At 41.0% G+C, this 15,595-nt stretch overlaps 3 protein-coding genes across 3 annotated transcripts; all 3 read left to right on the top strand.

The window, feature by feature from the left end:
• The first annotated feature begins 506 nt into the window (after positions 1-506).
• Positions 507-1,885, top strand: LOC311036464 (nanos homolog 1-like). Its single transcript, XM_084045174.1, has one exon. It carries the CDS (start codon positions 560-562, stop codon positions 1,235-1,237), a length of 678 nt encoding a protein of 225 aa, XP_083901300.1. The 5' UTR covers positions 507-559; the 3' UTR covers positions 1,238-1,885.
• A 3,919-nt stretch (positions 1,886-5,804) lies between these two features.
• Positions 5,805-9,215, top strand: neff2 (neuronal intermediate filament family member 2). Its single transcript, XM_084044360.1, has 3 exons — positions 5,805-7,064; positions 8,453-8,577; positions 9,012-9,215. The coding sequence occupies exons 1-3, from the start codon at positions 6,030-6,032 to the stop codon at positions 9,070-9,072; spliced, it is 1,221 nt and encodes a 406-aa protein (XP_083900486.1). The 5' UTR covers positions 5,805-6,029; the 3' UTR covers positions 9,073-9,215.
• A 3,077-nt stretch (positions 9,216-12,292) lies between these two features.
• On the top strand, positions 12,293-15,595 carry mrps26 (mitochondrial ribosomal protein S26). The gene is made up of 4 exons (XM_084044464.1): positions 12,293-12,627; positions 13,640-13,786; positions 14,205-14,328; positions 15,237-15,595. The coding sequence occupies exons 1-4, from the start codon at positions 12,407-12,409 to the stop codon at positions 15,366-15,368; spliced, it is 624 nt and encodes a 207-aa protein (XP_083900590.1). The 5' UTR covers positions 12,293-12,406; the 3' UTR covers positions 15,369-15,595.

The following is a 15,595-nucleotide window of genomic DNA, read 5'->3' as shown; positions in this document are numbered from 1 at the left end:
TTGGATTTTTGAGTGGCCAGCACCTTTTTCTATAAGAGTGGCCCTTACCCTTACAGAGTATTTGTGCCAAATTTTATCCTTGTATCACAACCTCAAATATTATCTCACTATCTGCTCCGCTAAGGTGGCGGACATCTTGAAAAATGTGTTCGCCATCTTGGATTTTTAAATGGCCAGCACCTTTTTCCATAAGAGTGGCCCTTAGAGAGTATTTGTGCCAAATTTCATGCTTGCATCACAAAGTGAACGATTATGTCATTAATCTGCTGCATTAAAACCTCACAAAGCTCCTTTCATCAATGAGACATATTTTTGGAGGGGCAAAATAATTTCCCCAGCTCAATATTTCCTTGCACTGGATGGATCTCTCACTGGATAATCAACTGGAACCAAGCCACGCCCCCTCCCTTTTTATCCTAGGAACCTCTCAGCCTCAGTCTGTTGAGCTGCTCTGCACACTGGAGAGAGAGCATCACTTTCTCACCCATGCTTCAAACCCACATTGTGCAAAACACCACTTCACCTTTGTGTACAATAGCCTTTCCAGCAGTGTGGAAGAATGGATTATTTAGATCACGGGTACTTGGAAGCGCGCTCTCCATACGATTACACGTTCAACTTTTGGAACGATTACCTCGGTCTATCGACCCTCGTCGCTAAAAACAAGATCAGCAACTCGTCGCTCGGTCCCAACTCCATAACGGAGTCCCTCAAAGCGACTCTCGGTTTGGACGATTCTCCAATCTGCTCCTGCGTAATCGGGCACGGCGGGGACGGCGATGGGCACTTGGACTGTCCAAACTCTCCCCCGATGTCCATCCTCGATCTGAAGGAACGACTGTCGCTTCTCAGACCGTTTGAACACCTTTCAAGTGACGCGCCGCTGACGGACAGGGGGGACCCCGCCGCCTACGGAGGGAGCTTCGGTGGTGGGCTCGACCTGCTCGCCATGGACAGAAGGCGCAAACAGACTCAGAGGAGTAAGCCGGAGCCGAAGATCTGCGTGTTCTGTCGGAATAACGGGGCGCCAGAAGAGGTGTACGGTTCTCACATTTTAAAGACGGTCGATGGCAGAGTCCTGTGCCCCATTCTGCGGGCATACACGTGCCCTCTCTGCAGTGCCAACGGAGACAACGCGCACACGATCAAGTACTGCCCTCTGTCAAAGGAGCAGCCCAGTCAGCGAGTCATGGCGAAGGGGGGCAGATCGATTGGCAAAAGGATGAAAATATTCTAAAGCAACGACGTTTATTACGTTTCGTTTTTTTTTTACTTGATTTTAGATTGCACTCTCTGAAATTTGTTGTATTTTCGCAGTAATTTTGCCCCAATTCATGCACATGACAAGTCTGGAGAAGAGTCTTAAAGATGTTAAAAACATAGCATTTTAATGCGTTGTTTTTTGTATGTTTCACTAGACTATTTTATTTTTTAATTGTATAATGTTTTGTTATCTCTTCTTATTGGCACATTACACTTGGACGATCTGCGTGCAACAGGATTCCCCATGGCATAGCACGCTATTAAGAACTCGATGATCACAAATGCTGTTCCATTTCTTTATGAATGAACCAAAGTACTGTAGGCTATTAGATCGACATGACATGTGAATGATGACGACTTTTCATACTGTAATAATCAAACGTCGTGGCGTTCAGTTCAAAACAGGCCAGGCTGTGCATGTCAGTAGACTGGTTTGTGAGATGCATTGCCAACGCGAATGAATATGCATTCCCAATATGAAATATGAATGTTTGTCCCATAGTTCATTGGCTTTGATACACTAAGTTTGATAGGCCATGCAAGATTTCAGCACATTTTTTTCTGAGACAAATGTTTTCTACCAAAGGAGTTCATTTTTGTATTGAAAAGCTTAGCTTAAAAGTAATTTCTGTATTGTTTGTATGTTGGATGTATATGTTCAATGTCTTTTCCTTCACAATAGTATTTTACAGAACTGTACAGATTTCATCTGAATGTAAAAGATTGTGAAAGATGGTTGGCCTACCTTGCTTTTTTAAATGTAGGTCCAGACTATACTTGCAGAGAATGTTCTGAATTGTATTTGTATTTACCATAAATACTTCAATAACACAGTTGCCTACCTAAATAAAACCAGTTGATTCTCAACATGCATACATTTTCATGTCGCCATGTGTAGCCTAAATAGGCTGCAATTTCTTATGTATTAAAGGGGTGAATCATTAGCTAGGCTATATGAAAAACCTGACATTCCAAAGTCGTACAATTTGTCATAGTAATTGTTTTCTGTAATATTTTTCTATGTATCATTTGAAAATATATTTAGCCTAGTCTCTAAATAAACATTTTACTTGCATTCTATTTCACTATAGGACAACAAAACACGTTTTATTTACTGTCTGAGAAAATGTTCAATCAGCGAGCTGAGCTACAGTACTTTAGTCTGGCTATACTGTAGACTGCCGTGGCACTTGCCGTGGCTACTATAGCCTACACATTCCATCCAGGTATACCTATAGGTAACTTACAAGAACACAACATGAAGATGCATTGTTAACCAGTGGTGGGAAAAGTACTCAATTTAAGTAAAAGTATCAATACTGCAATGTAGAAATATTCAGTTACAAGTAAAAGTCTGGAATTGATCATTTACTTGAGTGAAAGTACAAAAGTATTGGTATCAAAATGTACTTAAAGTACCAAAAGTAGAAAGTGCTGATTATGCAGAAATTAATGTCCCTGGCCATATCACAAGTTTTGAAATGTATAACATTATTTTGAAAATAGCAGATCGCATCGTGAGCTTGTATAGGGCCTAAGTGGTTAATGTGTGTTTTGTGATAGTAATCAAAATCTGCACGATAACTAACTAAAGTTTTCAAATAATTGTAGTAGAGTAAAATTACAATATTTGTGGAGTAGACGTAAAAGTATTGCACATTGGAAATACTCCAGTTAAGTAAAAGTACCTCAAAATTGTACTCAAGTACAGTACTTGAGTAAATGTACTCAGTACTTTCCACCACTGTTGTTAACGCCGAAATAGTTTGAGCAATTTCACGTGGAAATTGATCAAATATCAATTCTGGTGCGATGCAATGGCGCCATCCTGTGCTCAAATCTCTTCATGACAACGTGGGCTATATTCAATGGGAATGTAGGCTATACTCAATGCGGGTTCTTTGACCGATTATTATATTCACCTGGGTTGAGCCTGATTTGTACTTCGTCGTACAGTCGTTGTGCTTGTGGATCTATTTTCAGTGCGCGTGCGCGGCACCGTCGTACGACGGGGAAGGTAGCTATACATCAACCATTGACAATCCAAACTCTCAACAAATCACACTGTTAGACATTTTTACATGTTATTTGCTTACATTTGATTTTTTTTTTGGGGGGGGGGGGGGGGGGGGCGGCAATAAATGAGAAGTCTAGTAAGCTACTGTGATTGACAGTAAAAGGACCCCAATTGAAACAAGCCTTTGGCTTTCTTGGGCTTTCTAATCCTATTTAGCTGACCTTGTATTTGAACTGTACTTTCATGTGTTTTTTTCTGCAAACTTCTAAATAAAGTATTCAATCAATCAATCAATCAATCAATCAATCAATCAATCAATCAATCAATCAATCAATCAATCAGTTCAGCTGACCCAATTTTTAAATCATCCTCATTGGGACAGCTACCCATCTGGTAGGCAAGCAGGATAAAGCACATAATGTCAGTGACCTAGCAGTTTAAAAGACTGGTCTTTTAAGTATGAATATCCATCAGCAGCCACATTCCATCAAAGCCTCATTGAGCAAGACACTGACTACCTGCTCCTGTTGAGCAGATTGGTGCATTGCATTGGTTTCCTCTGCCATCGGTGTGTGAATGTAATGCACATTGTAAAGCGCCTGGGATAAAAGGCGCTATGACGCTAGTGGGATTTAACACTCTAACACAAGGCCACTGAGCTGCTAGTGTTGGAACACTAAGTACATTTACTTACAGGTATACTTTTACTTTGCTTGAGTATTTAGAATTTGTATACTTAATACTTCTACTACACTATTTCAGCGGCAAATAGTGTACTTTTTACTCTACAATTATTTGCAGAATTGTATTATTAGCCTAATACTACAAATTAAACATACATGAACTCTCTGGCGTCCACATTTAGTTTTAAAATAAAAAATACTATCCTTTTTGTCAGGGCTGGTAGACTTTAATGGTTTAACTGATCGATTATGATTGTATTATAGGCCTACATCAAGTAATTAAATCAGCCCCACCTTTACCAGCTGCAACATGAACATATTAATGCATTACAATTACAAATGACAATCCAATAATATGATTGTGAAGTACTTCATTATGAGTAACCTACTTTTACATGTGTTACTGTAAGTAGGCCTATAGCTATTTTGATGCAGTTACATTTTGCATGCAGCCCTTTTTACGGGTAACAGAGTATTTCTACATTGTATTTCTACATAACTTCTTAAACCTTATATACTTAGTTGACCGGAGTCCCACAGGGGTCTATACTAGGCGCCCTTTTTTCTCACACCAAATATCTGCTATTTTCACTGAATGTTCACCCCAGAATAGGGATGCTATAGTTCAATTGGTTGAGTATTTTTCTAAATGAGTGAAAATAGCAGAAATACAAGCTCACATTGAAATGGGACTTAATGATGAATTAAGAATGAATAAGAATGAACACCAACATGTCTCTTTTTGGTCTCAAGATGAAAATATTTGGGGTTCAGGGTGAGTGTCTCCCACTCACTGCCAGGGCAGCTGAAGAAGAACATCTGTGACTCATCACTTTGTGATTTAAATAGAAACAATCACGGTTATGTAGTGCACTGTAGGCATGTGGATCTATCAAGGGACCTCAAGTTGCAGTTAAGATAGGAGATCATGCAAAATGAGGTCCTCAAAGGGGGAATTGATGTACATACCGTATTGGGGAAAACATAAGAATGTCTACCTGTAAGGGTCCAATTCATTACAGTCACAAATGGATAAATGAACACTGAGGATTTTACTATTTAGTAAAAGATAAAAGTACTGGCACACAAGCATGTATCTGGGTCAGAAAGAAATATTTTGTACAACACGTCCGTATCAAAACCTTAAAACAAAACCATTATTGTCAACTCAATACATGATGCGTTACTTCATAGCTTGTTTAAAATATTAACCTTGTCTTAAGTGACCGCGTACTGTAGATACAGTATATTGCTACCTCTCTCTCTTTTCCTTGCATCCTTCATCAATTTGTCTCATTGGGTTGTGAAGAAATACCTTGTTTCAAGTCACCTGTCACCAGCTTTGGCTTTTTTCTCACTCTCATCATGGGAATGGTGATTAAAAAAAAGTTAATAAATCAGGGCTTATTCGACTATCATATCCAAACACATATAGTGGATTGTAGGCTCTTAGACATGTACATCATAATTGTAAGAGTTATTTGTTGTATTGTTTTCCAGAGCAATTAGAGTTTATTCTTTTCTTCTTTTTTTGCCCTACTGCATGCACTATGCTGGCGATGTTGGACAGTTTGTCTTAAAACTAACCATTCCTCACTACACTGCAGCAGTGTGTGCCATTGGCTTAGCACATGCTGACAGCACTGATGCTACTCTCTGGCTGAGGACAGGGATGGCTGGAAAATGCTTGGCTTATACTCCGTCGTATGGCAGTGTTGCGCGCTGAAAATAGACGATATACAAGCTCACAGTGCGACGTATCTGCAACGAGTTGTGAGCTTGTAGACAGGCTATTTCAGGCTAAAGGAGGAGGAGAGGAGGGGAAGGGAGGAGTAGGAGGAGGAGGAGGGGAGGGAGGCATCCTGACTCTATAAAAGGCAAGGTTCTGCAGTATCACCGAGCTGGTGCAGTGCAAAAACGCCCGCTCACCCTCACCGATGGTGTGCAGAACAAGGGGGACTTAAAAAAAAAACCAAAAAAACTTCTGAAACAAAACACATTCATTACATTTCCTTAAACCAACCCGAACAAAATCCATCAACGGTAAAAGAAAACAAACTTCCATCATGAGCTACGATTCCTACATCTACCGGCGTCCCTGGGACGGCTACAGAGGCTCCCGCGGTTCCAGTGGGAAATCCTCCTCCATCATGTCTTCATCCGTCTTCTCCTCTTCCCGAGCCCCGCCGACAAAGAGGCATATCCCGAGGTTTGCCTCTTCTTCTCCCTCTTCTCTCAGCTTCCTGCCGGACGGGTCAGAGCGGATGGACATGGCCCAGGTCAGCTCCCTGAACACGGAGTTGCTGGGCCTGCGGTGTCAGGAGAGGGAGCAGCTGGTGGACCTCAACGATCGCTTCGCCACCTACATAGAGAAGGTCAGACACCTGGAGCTGCAGAACCGGGCCCTGCTCGCCGAGCTGGATGCGTTGAGGAGGAGGCAGAATGACCCGTCCCGGCTCCAATCTCTCTACGAGGATGAGGCACGGACCCTGAGGACCGCAATCGACCAGGAGAGCGGGGAGAAGGCTCGCATGGAGTCTGAGAGGGACTACCTGCGTGACGCGTACGAGCAGATGAAGGAGAGGTACGATGAGGAGGCCAGGATGCGAGCGGATGCTGAGGATGCCCTGCAGAGGGCCAGGGATGAGGCCGCCAGGGCTGTGCTCTCCAACTGTGATGCGGAGGCCAATGTGGTCTCGCTCGCTGAGGAGATCACATTCTTGAAGAAGGTGTATTCGGAGGAGCAGTTGGAGCTGCAGGGCCAGGTGCAGGTGGCTAACATCAGCGTGGATGCAGTGGAGGTGTCCCGCCCGGACCTGTCCTCGGCCCTCCGCGACATCCGGGCGCAGTACGAGAGGTTGGCCAACAAGAACATGCAGTCCGCTGAGGACTGGTACAGGAACAAGTTTGCGAGCGTGGCGGAGATGGCCACCAAGAACAACGAGGCGGTGCACGCCATCCGCGAGGAGACGGTGGAGTACCGCCGGCAGCTCCAGTCCCGCTCCTCAGAGATCGAGACCCTCCGGAATGTCATCGACTCCCTGCACAAACAACTGGAGGAGCTGGAGGAGAACCAGGGGAATGATGTGGAAAAGTATCAGGTGAAGATTAAGTGTTTGGATCCTAGGCTTTTCTACTGTCACAGTCAATTTAACCCGTGACAGTATACATTGCAGAGTTAAATTTGCACTCAGGGTTTTACAGTGTACCTGCAGGGGAATTAGTATAGATTGGAGTCTTTTGTGCCTTTAAAGTGGCATTGCACAAAATGTCACCTTTTGAAATACTAGTTGCTTATCAGATAAGTCTACTGCCACACTAGAGGAGTGGTTGGAAATTTGTAGAGCAGAATAGCGCTGCTATATAATGTACATCAGTAATATGACTCAAAATGCTGTTATGAGTTCAAGGCACACAATATAGTGTAGTTTTCCAATCTCTATAATCTTTGCCTTGATAATTGAACACAAAAAACATTGTGTTCAATTATCGCCGGACAGGTAACTGACTGTCCATTATGGCCTACAAAGCGATTTGGTCTCAGCCCGGAAATCCTATTCTTTTTTTGGTTGTCTTCTTTATTTTTTTTACAGTGTTTCTGCTTTAGATATTTTACTATAAAAATATAATATAACAATATGTGACCTGAAGAACATGACATCACAAGTGAAGGACATTTGAGTTAGTCTCCTGGGCCACGAGACGATGTTCTTCTTAATGATGTCACTGCTATGTCAGTGTATAAACTTTAGTAACTAGACCCTTCCCTGCTATTACATTCAAGCTTGGGGAAGAGGGAAGTGATGTGCTGGTGAGATAGTGCATGTCATTGTGGTTATCAAGTGGAGGCATTAGCCAAGGTGCCTTTTTTGCTGTGACATGACAGGCATAATATCCAACACAGCTGCAGCCCCCCCCCCCCCCTGCACCTGTGTGCACACAGACACACACACACACACACACACACACACACACACACACACACACACACACACACACACACACACACACACTCTCAACAGAGCAGGACGAGGAGGGAGGCTCATAGAACAGGATGACAAGGTGACCGTCTGGGCAAGAACTGAGAACCACAGCTACATGACACAGCTACAAAAATGAAGGAGTTCATTTCTGAAATGCTATCCATTTTTGGGAGAAAAAAGCTTTTCAGCATCTTTTATATAGCATTGAGCCTGTAAAATTGTTCTTATTTTATCAGCCAAGGTCTTAAGTTTTCATTTCAGCCTTTAATTATACCATAATTTGAATGTAATCAAATGTAATGTAATTTCGCACTGTCCAATATGTTGTAAATGGGATGCTTTTTTCAAATGATAGATTTGAACAACACTTTAAATACAAAAATATAAATCTATTTTAAGGCTGCAGAGGGCAGAGTGACCCTCACAGTTTTACACACCAACAACTGATACGGTATAATTCCAGTAACTGTTATACATGCAAAATAATCATGCTTCTTGTTTCATAGATACGAATACATGATTTGGAAAGGGATATTGGTGATGCCAAGCAGGAGATGGCACGATATCTGAGAGAGTACCAAGACCTACTAAATGTGAAGATGGCCCTTGACATTGAGATAGCCGCATACAGGTAAGACTAGACACATTTCTCAATATAATGTATCCAAAGGGGGTGCCCGCTGGCCTAGCGGTACAGGCGCATACCACATAGGCTGGTAATCCAGTTTGACAGCGTGTCGGGCGTTCGACTCCTTATCCCGACGACCTTTGCTGTGTGTCTCTCCCCATTTCCTGTCAGCCTACTGTCCTGTCAAATAAAAGTCCCAAAAATAGCTTTAATAATAATAATGTATCCAAAGTGATATACCTGTATATCCCTTTTATCAGGGGATAGAAGATTTCTGGTAGCAAAGAAATGAATGGGCTGATAGTGAATTCACCTCTATCATACCAGCAATCAGTACCTGGGTTTACATTTCTCTAAAATGGATGCCTCATTTTGTGATGAAATCCTGGCATGACCTCCAGCATATAACTTGATCTCTACTTGTCTTTGATCTACAGGAAACTCCTGGAGGGAGAGGAGATCCGTTTGTCCTACCCTGCTCTGCCTGGGTACAACTAACTTTTCGAATCTGACGCCACAACTAAGGCATCGACCCAATTAATTCATCCCCTCCGTCCTTGAACTGACATTAACTCCTTCCTCATCCCTCCTCCCCCTTTTTACAGTCATCCTCAACTTACCTCATCTCATCTCATCCCATACAGTACCATGGTACTTTCCAGAAACCCCCCCCCCCCTCCACCGAACAAAACCGACTCATACCAGCTCATTCGTCCCAAGACAGATGTGCCCTTGTTCTATACAAGAGGTCCTCCCTGGAAGTCCCCCTTCTTCTACACACGTTCTGATAAACCTGTAGACTTACAGAGAGGCTGCACCACTTTAGTCACATAGCAAAATGCCAGACAACAATACTTCTGTTGGTAGAGTTCCTCCCCAATTACGTTCAAGCACTGGGGTTTGCTATTCCACTCTATCTAAACCTTCCCATTGTGCAAACATTTAAGCAAGTGTTTGTAAAGAAGGAATACAATTACCCTTAATCTCTGGATGCTTGGGCTTTAGTTAGGCAAGAAACCTGTAGCATTATTGATCAGGAACTCTACCAATTGATTATGTATTGCCCTGCACCCCTGGTTCTATAGTGATAGTAAGAGAACCAGTAACCTTAAATTTTTTATTTCCTTTCTCTTAGAAAGCCATTTTGTTATCTATGTTTGCATTTTCTTCCTTGGTATTTGCATACACACACAACACAAGGTTCAGTTTGTTTAAAATTGAGAGCTTGTATTGGTATTTCTGTCTTCTGGCTGGTTATTCATTCATCTAAATCTCTAATCAACCAGTTTGTTACTTGCAAAACCTCCTGGGTATGGACATACCATGGAAGACTAATTGTTACTGGTTTATCCTTAAACATGCAACGTATCTGTCAGCCTGTCCGCATTAGACTTTTGTTTTCTGTTCTGTAAGCCCATTCAGCCTACAAGCTAAAAGCAGTGAAACTCAACAGTAACTGAAGCTAGCCTGTCTGGTGCCAGAAGCTTTTTGTGGTTTTTATGCTTATCTTAGATTGAAATGGTGCTTTTAAACCTATGAAACTATACAAAGTCTGCACCTCTACGCTTGGTGTACCTGTAAGAGCCAGCAACATGCTGAATAAAACACATAACTGAACTGCAAATCAAGTTCAAGTCTATTCCTTTTGTTGACTCATTATTACTTGCGCAAGGCAGAGTGATGTAAAGAGATTAGTGGTGACAACAGAAGTCCAAAATTCCTGATCATCCTGTGATTCACAAAGAAATTGGATGGTATATAATGATTTATATAATGTTAAATTGATTCAGAAGTGATGATAATATATAATCTGTTTCTTTAAACGTTTACCTTTTAAAAGTGCATTACAAATGGTCTAATACGCTTCAACTCATACTGCAGTGCTAGTGTTGGCTGCTCCACTGTCTGCCATCGTTGTACAATAATCATAATAATAATGATAATTTGTCTATTGGAGTGAATGGAGTTGTTGCAACACTCTCTTTACATGGCTCTGGTGTAAGGCACCTAACCCCAGGTCAGTAAAGTAATGGTAATGGTGTGGTTTCAGTACTTCGCAATAGAAAATTGAAGTTGAAGCCTCCAAGACATCATGCAGGTGTGAATGTGTGTAAATGTGTGAATGTAAGACAGGGGGGAAAAGAACCAGTGTGCTCTGCAAACTTATCCTGCATTAAAAATCATTATAACCTGACAGGCTATCTCATACCTTCGATTTATGGTCACTTATAGATTTGCTCACTGATTTGCTAGATTTTAACAAATTGCGTGCATAGAAATATGCCACCTCCCTTATAAACACAGGCATGTAATCATGTGATCTCACAAGGGGAATACAATTAACTGTCCCTGAATTATACATGTATGTATCCTTATGCACACTCTTACAAGTTTAGAATCTCTAGTGTTATTCCTCATTGTCAGAGGCATTGAATGCAGTCTTACACTGACACAAAATAAAAAAAACACCATGAACATACATGATTATGCAGTCATTGAGAAAGAACATACACATAAGAAAGAAATAAGAATATAACATGTTTTTGCAGAAACCAATAAAAAGCCTGTCTAAAATAATTATTGCTCTTCGGTATATGCAAAATAGGCAAAGCAGTCCCAATCCATGATTAAATAAATGTCAAATGGCACGATAATATATTCCATGATTTTCTGTAAAAGAAAAGTTTGCAGGCAAGAGCTTGTATATATTTTGTACGTTTGCGTAGTGTATCTTCGACACTGGAACATTCTAAAATCTCTCGAGCTCCCAAAGTCAGATGAACGACACAGAGCAGCATTGCACCATATCCCACAATTCCTTCCTGCTGGCAAGCTGACTGAAAATGTAATGTGTTTGTGTCTTGCCTCAGCATGGTTGTATTGAGTCTGAGAACTGAAGCCACACATCCCACTGAACACTACACTCACCCTGAAGTGAATACATGTAGTAGGCTGCAGTGCAGACCACGAGTTTGTAAGTGTATGTGTAAGCGATATTTTAGAACATGCTGAGAACAAAATTAGATATTGGGTTATAGAGCATGACGAGTGTGTGTGTGTGTGTGTGTGTGTGTGTGTGTGTGTGCGTGCGTGCGTGCGTGCGCGCGCGCGTGTGTGCGTGTGTGTGCGCGCGTGCACGCGTGTGCGTGTGTGTGCGTGTGCGTGTGTGTGTGAGTACACGTATTACTATACTTGTGAGGGCCAAATGTCCCCACAACTATAGAATTTGAGAAATAGACATTGTGAGGACAATTTCCTCATAAGAGACATGTTTGCTGTTATGGTAACAGACTTAAGAGTTAGGCTTACAATAAGGAAAATATTCAGGTTGAGGTTATATTATTATATTAAGCATTTAGAGGTCAAGTTTAGAGGTTAGGGTTATAATTAGGCATTTAGAGGTTATAGGTTCATAATACCTCAAGAAAGACCATCGACCAACTCAACTCCCATCAGGAGAGTTCTGTACCTCCTGTACGAACCAGGGTATTTGGCCGTACAACCCTAATATTTCTGCATTGCATAGTGCAATGTGCATGCTTCATAGCCTACTCCAGTCCTTGGCTTAATTCACTAGTGAGACAAAGAGAAAGAGGGTGAGAGAGTGAGGCGGTAGAGAGATTCATCATGCCAATGCAATACTCTCCTGCAACGACAGATGGCGACAATCACTGAACTAGAAGTCAGCTGAAACATTTCCTTCCCTTCGGTCAAAGGGCACAAATATGGCCGCGGCCGTATAGCGATCTTATAACTCTGCAGCGATCGCTTGATTCTAAACAACGACCGTGAGTTCGCCTCTTTGTCAACTCCTATTTCTTTCTCAACAACCATGTTGAGCATGTTTTGTGGGAGAAGTGTCCCCGCGGTGCGTGTCCTCGCCCCCCGGTGCAGCGTGCTGCTGGAGACGGTCCGCGGCAGAAAGAGCCGTAATGATCCGAAGGCCAAGTCAAAAGAAGGACGTATAAAGTATCCTCCACCCATCGACCCCGTGGAGATGCTGGTCATCAAGGAACGATACACTGAGTATGACTTGATCATGAAGGCGCTGCGGTATGTCAATCAACATGTCAATCTGTCAACATGAATGCCTTGATGATCGGACACAGAATCGTTGATATGAATTAAAAGCTACAATTTGTAAGGTTTAGGCCAGTGGTTCTCAAACTTTTAAATGTGAAGGACTCTCCTTAAAGGTAGGGTAAGTGATCTTTTTTGGCACTTTTTTTGTTTAAAAGGTTAAAGTACTATATTCTGATAGTAATCATTGCTACAGAGCGTTTGTTCGGGTCACAGGGGTCTCTCCAGCTCTTTAGTAAACAGAATATAGTACATTTTCAGGTAGGTGACCACATTTAAACCAAGCAGGAGAGAGCACTGAAAATGCATATTTTCTGTTGAATAAAGAGCTGGAGAGACATGGGAGAATCCCTTGTACTGAACAAACACTATAGCAATGAGTACTATCAGAATATGGAGCTATTTAACACTTATTTTAACCAAAGTAAATCACTTTCCCTATCTTTAACTCTGACATTATACAAAGGGTCCATTTGGTTCCATTTGTATAATGTCAGAGTTGGAGACTGTACGGATCCATTTAGAACCCCCTCAAGGAACCCTGAGAGTCCCTGGACTACACTGTGTGTTTGAGAACCACTGGTTTAGGCTATGTGTGCCTAAAATGCAAGTTTTACCCTAGACTCTCGATTAGTAAATATATAAAACACAACTTAATTTGTAGTGACATAGTGACGTAGTGTAGTTTGACATAGAGAAAGTACACATAGCCTAAATTGAAGAAAACCAAATTATTTTAGAATATTAATATGACGAATATGACAAATAAACAAAACAATTGTTTGCCACAAAGCTAAAAATGCCACTTTACCACCTTGTGTCTAAATAATGGATCTGGGATGCATATTACATACTTGAATATGTATTCCATGATTATCAGTACATAAGACATCTGCTTCCACTATAGATATATGGTCATTTTGGAGATGTGATAAGTATGATTTAAAGCAAATAGAATCACTGCTTACAATACTGTGTTTCTCAGTCTGGAGTTCAAGGAGGAGATGCTCAGAAAGAGGTACGAGGAAGAGACGGGCTCCATGGCGGAGGAGAGGGCTAGACAGGACGATGAGGAGCACCGTGCACTGATGGCCTTCAATGATGCAGAGAACCAGCGCATGCTCAAATTGAGGTGAGATGAAATGTCCCCAAACTGTAAACACCACATTAACCACTTAAACCCCACATGGGTAACCGCCGGAGTCCCTCTGGGCTCAATACTAGTGTCTTTTCTGTTTTCTGTTATTGTGCGGAAAGCTTTAGCTGAAAATAGCCGATCGACTGCGTTGCATTGTGAGTTTGAACAATCTGCTGTTTTCAGCGAAAATCTTCCCCACAATACCGATGCTGGGGTTTAAGTGGTTACCTTATTCCGATTACACAGCAGTTTCTGCAATTAGAGAAAATATCTTTCTTTAAATTTCAATATATTAGTAGATTCAATGTCAATGCAAATATTTAGAATAGCTTTATCAGCCAAATGATCTCGTTTTGCAAAAGTACATACTACCCTTGCTGTACTCTCTTTTGTTTTTTTGTGTGTATTTTAGACAAGAGAGGGTCCAAAAGGAAAGGGAAGCAGAAGTAGTCCAGAAGGAAGAGGCAGCCATTTGTCGGGAACAAGAATTGCAAGACTTCATCAAAGAAAAAGAAAAGGAAATCTTGCAGTTGCAGGTATGTTTTCAGAAGAGTCATATTTAGTTTTCTTCTATGTAATCTCATATGGTTATTTATTTATAAAGTAAAACTGACACTCTAGCAATGCTAGTCTCTCACACATACATTTATGCCAGTTGGTGTTAGTACAATTGATACATTCTTAGGATTGACAGTCAAATATGTTGAAGTGGGAATGGTTAACATCATGACAAGCTAACTAGTAGAAACATGAGAAAGTTGGATGATGTAAAAATATGAGAAAGTAGGGAAGCTACCCCGCTAGCATGTTTTACTGCTTAGGTCCACCTGTGTGTCTTTATGAAGGATTCTTAGATACCAGTGATTTTACAGCTGGATCACTGATCCTCTCACAAGTATTTGAAAAATAAATAAATATATATATATATATATATATATATATATATATATATATAGAGCCTGACTGATATATTGGCCATTATTTGACTTTTTTTAATCACTCATCCTGGTGTCCCTATTTTGGGCATTTCATTAAATGGCCCATAAGTTGAACATTTTGAAAAGTTTCAAGAATAGCAGATCCACAAGTCCACAATGAGTCACATCGCGATGGGTCGTGAGCTTATAGATCGTCTATGTTTGAAAATGTTTTAATGACTTAAGTGGTTTACTAAAAAAAAGTTGAATATATACTTAATGTCTTCTTATTTATGAAAAAGTTGTTTATTTTTATTTTTTTGCTTATAAGTTATTCTCAAATATAAACTTTAATCAACTAAGGTTTTCAAAAAAAAAAAAAAAAGCAAAATTTCAAGATTTTGCATTTTTATTGGTCAAATATCGGTAATTGGTAGTGTAGGACTATCAAGAATTGGAATCGGCATCGAACCTAAAAATCTGTCAATGGTCGGTCCACATTTACAACCTTTTAAAATATATTACAGGAGGCGGCTAAGAGCTTCATCACCCTGGAGAACTTGGATCAGCGCATTGAAGAGGCCCTGGACAATCCTAAGAATTATAATTTTGCCATTGACAAAGAGGGCAGAGTAGTCAAGCAGACGGTACTGAAGTGATGCCTCATCAAACAGACTATTTCCTGAACTGTTTTCTTTAGTTTTTTATGCTTTCACCCATCCAACAATACATTCTGTTCTGCAGAGGACATGTTTGAGATGGACATTACAACCTGCAATCAAAGCTGCAGTTGTAATGAGTCCATTCTGACTTATGGAACATGTTTTTTTCTTTTTTTCTAATGACATGTAACAGTATGTAAAATAAATAATGTATATTATTTGTC

Source organism: Gymnoscopelus microlampas (assembly GCF_963454915.1).
Source record: "Gymnoscopelus microlampas genome assembly, chromosome: 20".
NCBI lineage: Eukaryota > Metazoa > Chordata > Actinopteri > Myctophiformes > Myctophidae > Gymnoscopelus > Gymnoscopelus microlampas.
Note: the sequence above shows the minus strand (reverse complement) of the source record. Positions and strands in the feature narration are given on the sequence as shown.